The 12,447-nt window shown below is 36.2% G+C and overlaps 1 protein-coding gene across 44 annotated transcripts in view; it reads left to right on the forward strand.

Annotated features, from left to right (window-relative positions):
- Window positions 1-12,447, forward strand: part of RIMS2 (regulating synaptic membrane exocytosis 2) — a 507,129-nt gene that overhangs the window by 215,789 nt on the left and 278,893 nt on the right. For all 44 annotated transcript variants that reach the window (XM_031650105.1, XM_031650110.1, XM_031650083.1 and 41 more), the window contains one exon: window positions 4,519-4,675. In XM_031650105.1, the coding sequence (XP_031505965.1) occupies window positions 4,519-4,675 (157 nt within the window). The remainder of the gene's footprint in view (window positions 1-4,518; window positions 4,676-12,447) is intronic.

Here is a 12,447-nt window from a genome sequence, read left to right on the forward strand (position 1 = left end):
TAATTGAATACATTGTTGCTATTATTACTTTGAATAAATTCTTATCTGTTAGATAAATTAAGAATAAGAAAAATAAAAGTTTTCAATTTTACCTTCATTTATTCCTTCTTCAGTGTTCTTTCTTTCTATATGTAGCTTTGAAATTCTGACCTATGTCTTTTTCCTTCTCTCTAAAAAAAAATCAGTTTAATATTTCTTGTAATATTGTTCTACTGGCAACAAATTCCAAATTTTTGTTTGTCTATGAAAGTCTCTTTCTCCTTCACTTTTGAAGGATAATTTCACAGGTCATAGGATTCTAGGTTGGTGGGTTTTTTCTCCCAAACCTTTAAATATTTCACTCCGCTCTCTTCTTACTTGCGTAGCTTCTCTAGAAAAATCATTCGTAATTCTTACTTTTGTTCTTCTATAGAGGAGTGTTTTTTTCTTTTTCTCTGTCTTCTTTCAATAGTTTTTCTTTTTCTTTTTTCTCCCTGTCGTTATTATTTTGCATTTGTCCTGCTTGGTGTTCTCTGAGCTCCCTAGATCTGTGGTCTGTGGCTTGGTTCCTGACATTAATTTGGGAAAATTTCAATCATTATTCTTTCAAATCTTCTGTTTCTTTCTCTCTTTCTTCTCTTTCTGGTATTCTCATTACAAATATGTTATACCTTGTGTAGTTGTTCCACAATTCTTGAATATTCTTTTCTGTTATTTTTCAGTCCTTATTCTCTTTGCTTTTCAGTTTTTGAAGTTTTTATTGACATATCCTCAAGTTCAGCGATTCTTTTCTCAGCTGTGTTCAGTCTACTAATAAGCCCATCAAAGGCATTCTTCATTTCTATTACAGGTATTTCTTTTATCTCTGGCATTTCTTTTTAGATCTTAGAATTTCTATCTTTCTGCTTGCATTGCTCATCTGTTCCTACAAGCTGTCCACTTTGTTTATTAGAGCCCTTCATATATTAATCATAGTGGTTTTAAATTCTCAGTCTTATAAATCCAGCATTCCTGCTGTATCTGATTCTGACACTTGCTCTTTTTACCCAAATTGTGTTTTTTGCCTTTTAGTATGTAATTCTTTCTTTCTTTCTTAATGGTTGCTCTTTTTTTGCTTTTTTATCTAGTCACAAAATGTAATTGATTCATATGGGCCTGGCCTGAACTCTATTCTTGGATCTTTTCTCTATCTTACTCCTTCTTATAGTGATCTCAAGTCTGTTTAAAGTCCATGCCTTTAAATAGTTATCTATATGCTAAAACTCCCAAATGTACATCTCCAGTCAATTCTACTTATTTTTTCTTTAAATTTTTATAGTTTACTGCCCACCTGAGATCTTCACTTGGAAATGTAGTAGATATCTCCAGCTTAACATGTCCAAAACTAAACTTTTGATCCTTTCCACCAAATCATGTCATTTGGTAACTTCATTCTTCTCCTTGAGTCAGAATTTTAGATTTGTTCTTGTCTCTTCTCTTTCTCTCATGTCTCTCAAATCTTTCACAAAATTGTCTTTATTGCTATGCCTTCAAAATACATCCACTTCCATAATCTCCATTATTATCCTAGTTCAAGCTGCTGTTATTGCATGTATGATTTACTACCTTGTCTAGCCTTAAGCAAAAGTTAAAACATGCACAATTTCTGCTTAAAACCCGCTAATGGGTTAAAATCACTCAGATTAAATGCCAAAATGTTTGCAATAATGTACAAGCCTCTACATAATCTTCCCCCTTCCCTCCGAATGTCTCCAATATCTGCTCTTCATCACTTGCTCCACTCCAAGCACCCTATCCTCTTTGCTGTTCTGTGAACATGTGAGATGCACTGCTACCTTGGGGCCTTTTCACTTGTCTTGGAACCCTTCTCTCTGTGTTTATCAGCTTGGAAAAACATCTCATTCAATTCTTTCTGAAATGTCACCTTCTCAATTTGTGTTATCTAGTCTAACCACCCTATATAAAATTACAAAATGCCCTCCTCTTCTGGCATTTTGATTTTCCTTTTTCTTGTTCTGTTTTACTAAATATGTAGTGTATATATAGCCACTAGCTGTATGTGGTTATTTAAATGAATTTAAAAGAAACATGTTTAAATTTTAGATTCTCATTATACCATCCAGATTTCAAATGCTCAATAGTCATGTGTAGTCTAGTGGCTACCAAATTGGACAGAACTGATAGAACAGCATTCCATCATTTTAGAGTTCTATTGGACAATACTGTTCTAAGTTTTATAAGAACAATTAATCTTGTTGCAATTTCTCTAACCTTCAGTATGAATTGTATACTAATATCAGCTTCATCTTCCTAAAGTATTACTTCCATCATCAGAGCAGAATGTAGTATTGGGAGACAGTGAGAGCACTGGAGTCAGAAATATCTTCTTTTAAGTCTCAACCCTCGTATTTGACACTTAATTTAGATTTTTTTTACCTCTGTTTTCTCAAATGAAAATGGAGGTAATATCTTCTTGGCAGAGTTGTTTTCTATTATATAGTATATGTGTTCCTGGGAAAACCTTGTGCTGTGCAAAATCATGGACTAAAAACAGCAGAGCTCTGGAAAAAAAAGGTTAAGAAAGACCGTTCAAAACTCATGCAGCTTTGAAAACTGAAGAGTAAAAATTAAAATAACACAATTAAAAAGTCATGTTAAATTTTAAGCAATAAAAATATTTACTATATAATAGGAGTCTAAAATAAAATGAAAGTATCTAGATGAAAGGAGTATATCTAGATGGAAAGAAGGATAAGTCTGCAAAGTTATGAACTCAAGGGGACGATCCACAAACACCAGTAAAGACTCCCTCAGTACATATATCTAAGACAGAGTTTGTGACCAAAGAGCCAAGAGGAGGAACATGAGATTCTTGGGATGAATGGGCATTGTGTGCAGTTCTGTATTTCTCTGGTTTGCTGCATCCCGCTGTGTTAGTGTACTTTACATTCAGCTGCAATTATTTGGAAGTTGTAGTGGACACTGTTGATGTTCCACCCATATCCCCTTTACCAGCTCATTTACTCATCCAGTTACAGAGAGTGTTGGTTGTTAACAACTCACAGCTGTCCCTCTCTCTGGAGAATTGCCTGGTCAAATGGAAACCACCTCATCCATAAGGTTAAACACCTTGCCGACTCTCCACTGGCAGTCTTTAGCCAGTAAGTGGCTAGCACAGGAGTACAAAAATCCAGGCCTCTTACCTCAAAGTCAGACCAACCCTGGGCAATTGTTCATGTTTCAGAGCATACAATTAGATCAGACTGAGAATACATCATTGCTTAGTTTCTTCCCTTTTTTCTTACCCTATTCTGCTCTTCTCCTTTTTCCTGAGGACACTACTTCACTTATCTATGTGCATGTGAATCTTTGTTTCTAGGGAATCTAATGTGAGATAATACTGTAAAACATTATCAGGATAGGAAATATCACATCTGAACAGTTGTTTCTGAGTTATTTCTGAAACAAATGTTGTAACAGAACACTTTTTTAAAGTGCATAGCAGAGTTCCTAGCACATAGTAAAACGTCAATTAATAATAGCCACAAAGAGTATGATGAAGGTAATGGTGGTGGTGGTGATAATATTACTTCCTGCTCAGAAATGTTCAGGCTCTTTCCATTACCAACCTCATGATGTTTTAGATATCTACAACTTGAGTCAAACTTACTTTTCCTGCTCATTTCCATACTGCTGCCCCACATTGAACTGTTGTTTTTCTACCAACTTAGAAGTCCTTCTACTTTCCTTCCATCTGTCCACATACCAATTGCTTTCTAGTACTCTTTTAGATAGTATCTCTTCTAATATTCTTTGTGTAAATGTGTCAGATCATTGGGCTGTTACTTTCCTCTGATTTGTCATATTTTTATTCTCAGACTTCTACTGTATATCAGCCCTGTCATATACTGTAAGAAACATGGTAGCCAGGTGCAGTGGCATGGGCCTGTAGTTCCAGCTACTTGGGAGGCTGAGGTGGAAGGGTCATTTGAGGCTAGCCTAAGCAACATAGTGAGACCTCCATCTCATTAAAAAAAAAAAAAAGCAAAAACCATTTACACATGTACTACAAATGGTATTCAGGGTGTTTTCTAAAACTTTTATCACTTAAAGAAATGATCTTAATGTTTAGGAGTTTTTTATGAGCTTAATAATTTTAAATAATAATTGTTAAGAATTATTTGAAGCTTTTCTAGGTCATTGAAGAGATGAAAATATTTTTAGAATAAATTTGAATCTTTTATTGGAGATAGTTAACTGTATATAAAATTTTACTCTAAGTTTATATAAAAGCTTTACCCAGCACAATGCCTTAGATATAGTAACTATCTAAATATTTGGATATCTGTCATTCCTTTTTAATTTATGTATTCATAAAATGTTTTGTCATAATATTATGGTTTATTCTTTATACTTTATATTTAATATATTAGAAGTCTTTCAACTTCACCAACATTTTGTTTTTGAGTAAAGTACAAAAGACACAAAGGACTTAGTGTATATATATAACTATAATATTTATTAATTTTATACCTTTAGATTATCGACATGATGGTCGAGATCTTCAAAGCTCAACATTGTCAGTGCCAGAACAAGTAATGTCATCAAACCATTGTTCACCATCAGGGTCTCCTCATCGAGTAGATGTTATAGGAAGGACTAGATCATGGTCACCCAGTGTCCCTCCTCCACAAAGGTAAGACAGACTACTCATTTTATTTGTAGGGTGGCTGTATTACTCAGAGGGACAAAACTAATAGGATATATGTATATATGAAAGGGAGTTATTAGGGAGAATTGGCTCACGTGATTATAAGACAAAGTCCCACCATAGGACTTCTGCAAGCTGGGGAAGGGAGAAACCAGTAGTGGCTCAGTCTGAGTGTGAGTCCATTTTGAAAGCCTTAAAACCAGGGAAGCCGACAGTGCAGCCTTCAGTCTGTGGTCAAAGGCCTGAGAGCCACCAGCAAGCCACCGGTGCAAGTTCCAGAGTCCAAAGGCCAAAGAACCTGGAGTTGGGTATCCAAGGGCAGGAGGAGTGAAAGGAGTTAACCAGCACAGGAAAAAGAAAGAAGCCAGAAAACTTAGCAAGCAAGGTTATCCCACCTTCTTCACCTGCTTTGTTCTAGCTGCATTGGCAGCTGACTGGATGGTGGATTGGGTGGGTCTCCCTCTCCCAGTCCACATATTCAAATGTCAGTCTCCTCTGGCAACATCCTTACAGACACACCTAGAAACGATACTTTGCCAGCCTAGGCATCTTGCATTCCGTTCAAGTTGACACCTAATATGAACCATCACAATGGCATTATAGACCTATTTATCACATATCATTAATAATCTCTAAAGATAAGAGATTCTTGTGGAAAAAGAATTTAAGGAAAAACAAGATGGTTTTATTTATTTAAGGAAAAACAAAATGCTATTCAAGGAAAAACAAGATGCTATACAATAACCTGCATAACGAGAGTAAAATGAAATATGACTTATTTTGTAATTTTAGACTACCTATATGTTATTTTATTTTAAGAGTTCAAAATAACTCAGAAGAACCAGTTTTCAATCACATATTGATATGAGTATATCTAGGTAGAACCAACTAATTATACTCATGAATGATATAGATAATTGGTAATTTAATATATAGGAAAAAATGAAAATTTGACTGATGTTTAGTAACAAATATCAGAATAATAATTTTTTTCTTTCTTTTTTTTTTTTTTTTTTTGAGACAGAGTCTTGCTCTGTCGCCAGGCTGGAGTGCAGTGTTGCGACCTTGGCTCACTGCAGCCTCTGCCTCCTGGGTTCAAGCGAGTCCCCTTCCTCAGCCTCCCGAGTAGCTGGGATTACAGGCCCACACCACCATGCCCGGCTAATTTTTTGTATTTTAATAGAGATGGGGTTTCACCATGTTGGCCAGGATGGTCTTGATCTCCTGACCTGGTGATCTGCCTGCTTTGGCCTCCCAAAGTGCTGGGTTTACAGGTGAGAATAGTAATTTTTAAAAGCATGTGCAGTGGGACGAATGGCTCAGAAAATCTGCAGCTAGCAGTCTTAAGCTTACTAGAAATCTCTGATTAACCCGGTTAAGTACAGACAAGCTTAATGGAATAAGAATCATGGAAATAATAGGTGAAGCTAACAAGACATATGTGCATAATTTACATTGTACATACTTGGAATGTTTAAGAAATTTTGACCAGTTAGAATGACACACTTATACATCCTATTTTAAATAAATAATTGAGTATTTGACTAAGAATTTTAATTGAGTCTTAATTTTACACAGAATATTGGAATGTCTAAGAGAGCTTTAGATTTATTATGTTTGAAGGATATAAGCCACTAAAATAAGATTTATGTAACTTAGACAATTGCAGAAATTAAAAAGAATATCTGATATATTAAGTTGACAAACATGGTTTAAAATGTTTGAAGATGTTGAATTAACAAAGTTTATAAATGGGACCAAAACTATTAAACACTTTTTTAAAAGTACTTAACTGTGGTACACTTATCAATATAATAACATGTGTAATCTGAAATTTAAAGTTTGAGAACTAGTTTTAAATTTGTAACTTTAATAAACTGAACCCTACCCTCCTCTAGGAAAATAAAAGAATGCCTGTGTACGAGGAAAAACAACAATGTTTTTGTTCTTTGTACACTCTACTCAACATAGAACACATTTGTGACCAGATTTGTGGGGATTTTTTCCCACACCAAGCAACTTGCCAGCAGATAGCACCTAAGTATCCTATAATTCAGTTCAATTCTGACACTATAATCTGGAAATTGTATCAGATTTCACATGTTAAAGCGTTAAAGGCTCAGTCCCACAAGACTGTCCCCTACTTCAAATGCCAATTGCAAGTCCCAGATTGTGACCTATCCAGTTGTAAACTGGAGTTTCCATAGCCCCTCTCCTTAATTTGATAATTTGCTTGGACAGCTCACAGAACTCAGTTAAACACTTTAATTATGTTTGCCAGTTTATTATAAAAGACATTTGTTAAAATGCAGATGAAGAAATGCGTAGGATGAGATTTGGGCAACATGGAAGCTCATCAAATCTTGTTCAAAAGTTTCTATAGAGTTTAATCTCCAGCCCTCAACCCTCTTTCTGTAGGTCAGTAGGTGGGGCTGAAAGTTCCAGCCCTGTAATCACTTGGTCTCTCTGTAGACTGGTCCCATCAAGAGGATATCCAGGGGACCCACCCTTAGTAATCATTAGCATAAACTCAGAAGTTATCAGAGGGGATCAGTAACAAAAGACACTCTATCACTTAAGAAATTCTAATGGTTTTAGGAACTCAAGACAAAGACCAAATGTGTTTCATATTATATCACACTTTATTTTTATCAGGTAAAGAACAGTTGAACAGTCCAATAGAAGATAGGAATATCTATCTTTTTAGATATCTACTGTTTTAGATCAGATTATGTTTCATATGATAGAAAACCCATCATAACAGGAGTTCAAACAAAGTGTTTATTCCATTATGAAACAGAAGTGTGTAACTAGACAATCTAGGGCAAAAATGTTAGCTTAAAAAAAGGCATCATTGATAAATTATAGAGAGAAGTAACATTTTTAAAATACAAGTAACCTTATCATTCCAAAAGAACACAGAGAATATGAAAACAAAGGCATGAAAAAATATAACTATATATCAACTAAAATGAAAATAAGATCCCAATTTCAATCAGAAGAAAAAAATGAATGCAATATCAAAAGTGTCATAAAGGACAAAGAAATATATGTTCTAGGAAAAATTACTGAATTCAAAATATATAACCATTACTACCACTTTGAATTAGACAGTCTGTACTTTGCACAAAGACTGGACCAAAAGCCAAGAAAGGGCCAAACTGTAGCTAGAATTTTGCTCAATTGTATGCTCATAAGGCCATTTCTGTAAAGAAGCAGTACTTTTTCAAATTTGCCCTGAGGCATTATAAAAACTAATAAAAATACCTGGGTATAATGATCATGGACAAATTTGTTCCTTAACATATAAAGAGCTTCTAAATATAAGAAGCAACAACTGGCAGGGTTATAGAAAGAAAGAAATAAACAATTTTAGTTGGAAGTTTTAACATATCCCTAACGGAAATCAATAATCAGGCCCCCCCCCCAAAAAAAATTAGCAATGACTTAGAAGGTTTGAATAATGTCAAATTTATTATGTGACTCAACTATGCTATATTTTGTATATGTATCTTTTTGTGTATCTCAATATAAAATTACATACCATTAAAGCAAAGAATGTAAATTATTTTTAACACAACATAACTTTACAAAAATAACTGGTAACAGAAACTCGTTAAAAAGTAAACCTCAATAAATCCCAGATAAATCATTTTCTCTGAATATTATTCAATAAACTTATAAAGCAATTTTGCAAAGACAGTTTTTAAATTCCTAGAACTTAGCTAAAATACTGTGAAATAACTTTTGATTATAAGTGAAATAATTGAGATATTAGGAAATATTAGGATTGAATGACAAATGAAAATGATGCAAGCATTTGTGGGACACAAGCAGTATTTAGGAAATTTTTATCTTAAAGGATATTTATCAAAAAATAGGAATGCTTCAAAATGATGAAATAGGATATTACCTCACAACTGTTAGAATGGCTCTTATCAAAAGGCAAAAAATAATATGAGATGGCAAGGACGTGGAGAAAAGGGAACCCTGGTACACTATTGATTGCAATGTAAACTAATACAGTCATTATTTAATGAAAACAGTATGGAGATACCCGCCAAAAATTAAAATGGAACTACCATATGATTCAGTAGTTCCACTACCAAGTATCAAAGGATATGAAATCAGTATGTCAAAAAGATACCTGTGAAGGGACAAAGCAAGATGGTGGAATACCTACATCATTCATATCTTCACAGGAATACCAAATTTTACCAGCTATCTGTACACTGAAAAGCACTATCACAAGACCCAAAAATCAGGTGAGCAAACACAGTACCTGGTTTTAACTTCATATGATTGGAAGTGACATTGAGGAGGGTTGGAGAGACAGTCTTGAATCACCAATGCCATCCTTCTCCTATCCCCCACCAACAGTTGTTCAACATGGAGAGTCTGTGCATTTGGGAGAGGAAGAGCGCAGTGACTGGGGAACTTTACATTGAACTCAGTGTTGCTATGTCATAGCAGAGAGCAAAGCTGTGCTGGGCTCGGCCAGTGCCTGGATATGGAGGAAGCATTTGGACCAGATTTAGCCGGAGAGGAATCACCCATTCCATCAGTCAGAACTTAAGTTTCTTAGCAAGCCATGCCACAGTGGGACAAAGTGCTCTGGAGACCTAGGTAAACTGGAAAGGACACAAAGACTACAACTCCTGGGCAGCACCTAGTGCTGGGCTGGGCTCAGAGCCAGAGGACTAGGGTGGCACATGACCTAAGGAGATACCAGATGGCATGGCTAAAGGAGTGCTTGTACCACTCCTCCTCCAACCCCAGGCAGTGCAACTCACAGCAATTAAAGTGTCTCCTTCCTTCTGTTTAAGGGGAGGAGAGGAAAGAGTAAAGAGGGCTTTGTCTTGCATCTTGGATACCAGCTCAGCCACAGTAGGAGAGGGAACTAGGCAGAGTCATGAAGCCCCCATTCCAGGCCCTAGCTCTGGCATATTTCTAGACAAACACAGGCCAAAAGGAAGTTGCTGCCTTGAAGGGAAGGACCCAGTCCTGCAGGATTAATCACCTGCTGAATAAAGGCCCCCTGGGCACTGAATAACCAGCAGTGATACCCAGAAACTATGCTGTGGGCATTGGGCTCTGAGATGTGCAGGCTTCACGGGTGACTCAGCACATTCCCACCTGTGGTGGCTATGATGAACGACTGCTTCTGTTTGAGAAAAACAGAGGGAAAACTAACGTGACTTTGTCTTGCACCTTAGATGTCAGCTCAGCCACAATGGGTTAGAGCAACAGGCTCATGGAGTCCCTGAGTACAAAGTTAGTATAAGCTTAGCATTTCTGTACCTGCCCTGGGCCAGAGGGGAGCCTATTTCCCTGAGAGGTGAGTCACAGGCCTGGCAGCATTCACTACAAACTGACAGAAGAAACCTTGGGCTTTCAGTGAACATTGCAGTGGCCTGACAGAACTCCCTTGTGGGCCAGTGGTGGTAGATCCCACAGGGAGAGGCTCTTCTGCCTGTGGAAAGGGGAGGGAAGAGCAGAAAGGACTTTATGTTGTGGTTTGAGAGCCAGCTTAGCCACAGTAGAATAGAACATCAGGCAAATTTCTAAGGTGTTTGACTCCAATCCATAGCTCCCAGATAGTACCTGTAGATCTGCTCAGGGCCTAGGGGAACTTACCACCTTGAAGAGAAGGACCCAAACCTGGATGGCTTTGCCATCTGGTGATTGTAGAGCCCTAGGACCTTGAGTAAACATAGGCAATAGTAGCTAAGTAGTGGTTACAGTGGGCCTTGGGCAAGCCCCAATGCTGTTCTGGCTTCAGGTCTGACCCTGTGCAGAACCAGTGGTGGTAACCACAGAGGTGTTTGCATCACCACAACCCCACTTCCAGGCAGCTCAGCGGAGAGAGAGAAAGAGACTCCATTTGTCTGGGAGAAAATAAGGGAAAAGAATAAGAGTCTCTGGTGATCCAGAGAATTATTCTGAATCTTATCAAAGACCACCAAAGTGGTACCTCTATGAGTCTGCAAAAAACAGCATTATTGGGCTTGCGGCCCAAGTCCCTTTGAATACCTGGAAAACCTTCCCAAGAAGGATGGGCATAACAAGCCAAGACTGCAATAGATACCTAACTCTTCAATGCCAAGACACCAAAGACCATCTATAAGCATCAGGATCATCCGGGAAAATATGACTTCACCAAAGAAACTAAATAAGGCACCAGGGACCAATACTTGAGAAACAGATATGACCTTTCAGATAGAAAATTCAAAATTGCTGTTTTGAGAAAACTCAATGAAATTCTATATAACACAGAGAAGGAATTCTGAATTCTATGGTAAATTTAACAAAGAGATTGAAATATTTAAAAATAATCAAAAGATATTCTGGTGTTGAAAAATGCAATTGAAATACTGAAGAATGCATCAATGTCACTTAAGAGCAGAATAGATCAAGCAGAGGAAAGAATTAGTGACCTTCAAGAGGCCATTTGAAAATGCAAAGAGCAAACAAAAGAAAAACAAATAAAAAACAGTGAAGCACACCTACAAGATCTAGAAAATGGACTCAAAAGAGCAAATCTAAGAGTTATTGACTTTAAGATGGATAGAAAACAATACAAAAGATCAATGAAACAGGTTTTTTTAAAAAGATAAACAAAATTGATAACCTTTAGCCAGACTAACAGAGGAAAAAAGAGAGAAGACCCAAATAAACAAAATCAGAGATGAAGAGAACACATTACAACTGATACCACAGAAATTCAAAGGATAATTAGTGGCTGCTGTGAGCAACTATATGCCAATAAATTGGAAAATATAGAGGAAATGCATAAACTCCTAGACACTTACTAGATTGAGCCACGAAGAAATCCAATAGCTAAACAGATCAATAACAAATAACAAGATCAAAGCCATAATGAACAGTCTCCCAGTAAAGAAAAACCTGAACCCAATGGCTTCAATGCTAAATTCTAACAAACATTTAAAGAAGAACCAATACCAAATCTACTCAAACTATTTCAAAAAATAAAGAAGGAGGGAATACTTCCAAACTCATTCTACAAGGCCATTATTACTTTGATACCAAAAGCAGACAAGATGCATTAAAAAATATATATATATATAGGCCAATATCTCTAATGAATATTGATGCAGAAATCCTGGAAAAACAAAACAAAACAAAACCAAAAACTAGGAAACCAAATTCAACAATACATTAAAAAGGTCGTTCATCATGACCAAGTAAAATTTATCCCTGGGATGCAAGGATGATTCAACATATACAAGCCAATTAATGTGATATATCATCAGAATGAAATACTAAAACCATATGATTATTTTAATTGATGCTGAAAAAGCTTTTGATAAAATTCAATATCCCTTCAAGATAAAAACCCTCAAAAAACTGGGGATACAAAGAACATACCTCAACATGATAAAAGCCATATACAACAGACTCACAGCTAGTATCATACTGAATGCGGACAAACTGAAAGCCTTTGCTCCAAGATCTGGAACACAACAAGGATGCCGTGCATATGAATGAATACCACTCTTATTCAACATAATACTGGAAGTCCTAGCTAGTGCAATCAGACAAGAGAAATAAATAAAGGGCATCTAAATTGGAAAGTTAGAAGTCAGGTTATTCCTGCTTGCAGATGACATGATCTTATATTTGGAAAAAACTAAAGACTCCACCAAAAACTATTCGAACTGATAAATTCAGTAAAGTTTCAGGATACAAGATCAACATAAATCAGTAGCATTTCTATATGGCAACAGTGAACAATC

This window comes from Papio anubis, chromosome 8 (genome assembly GCF_008728515.1).
Source record: "Papio anubis isolate 15944 chromosome 8, Panubis1.0, whole genome shotgun sequence".
Classification (NCBI taxonomy): domain Eukaryota; kingdom Metazoa; phylum Chordata; class Mammalia; order Primates; family Cercopithecidae; genus Papio; species Papio anubis.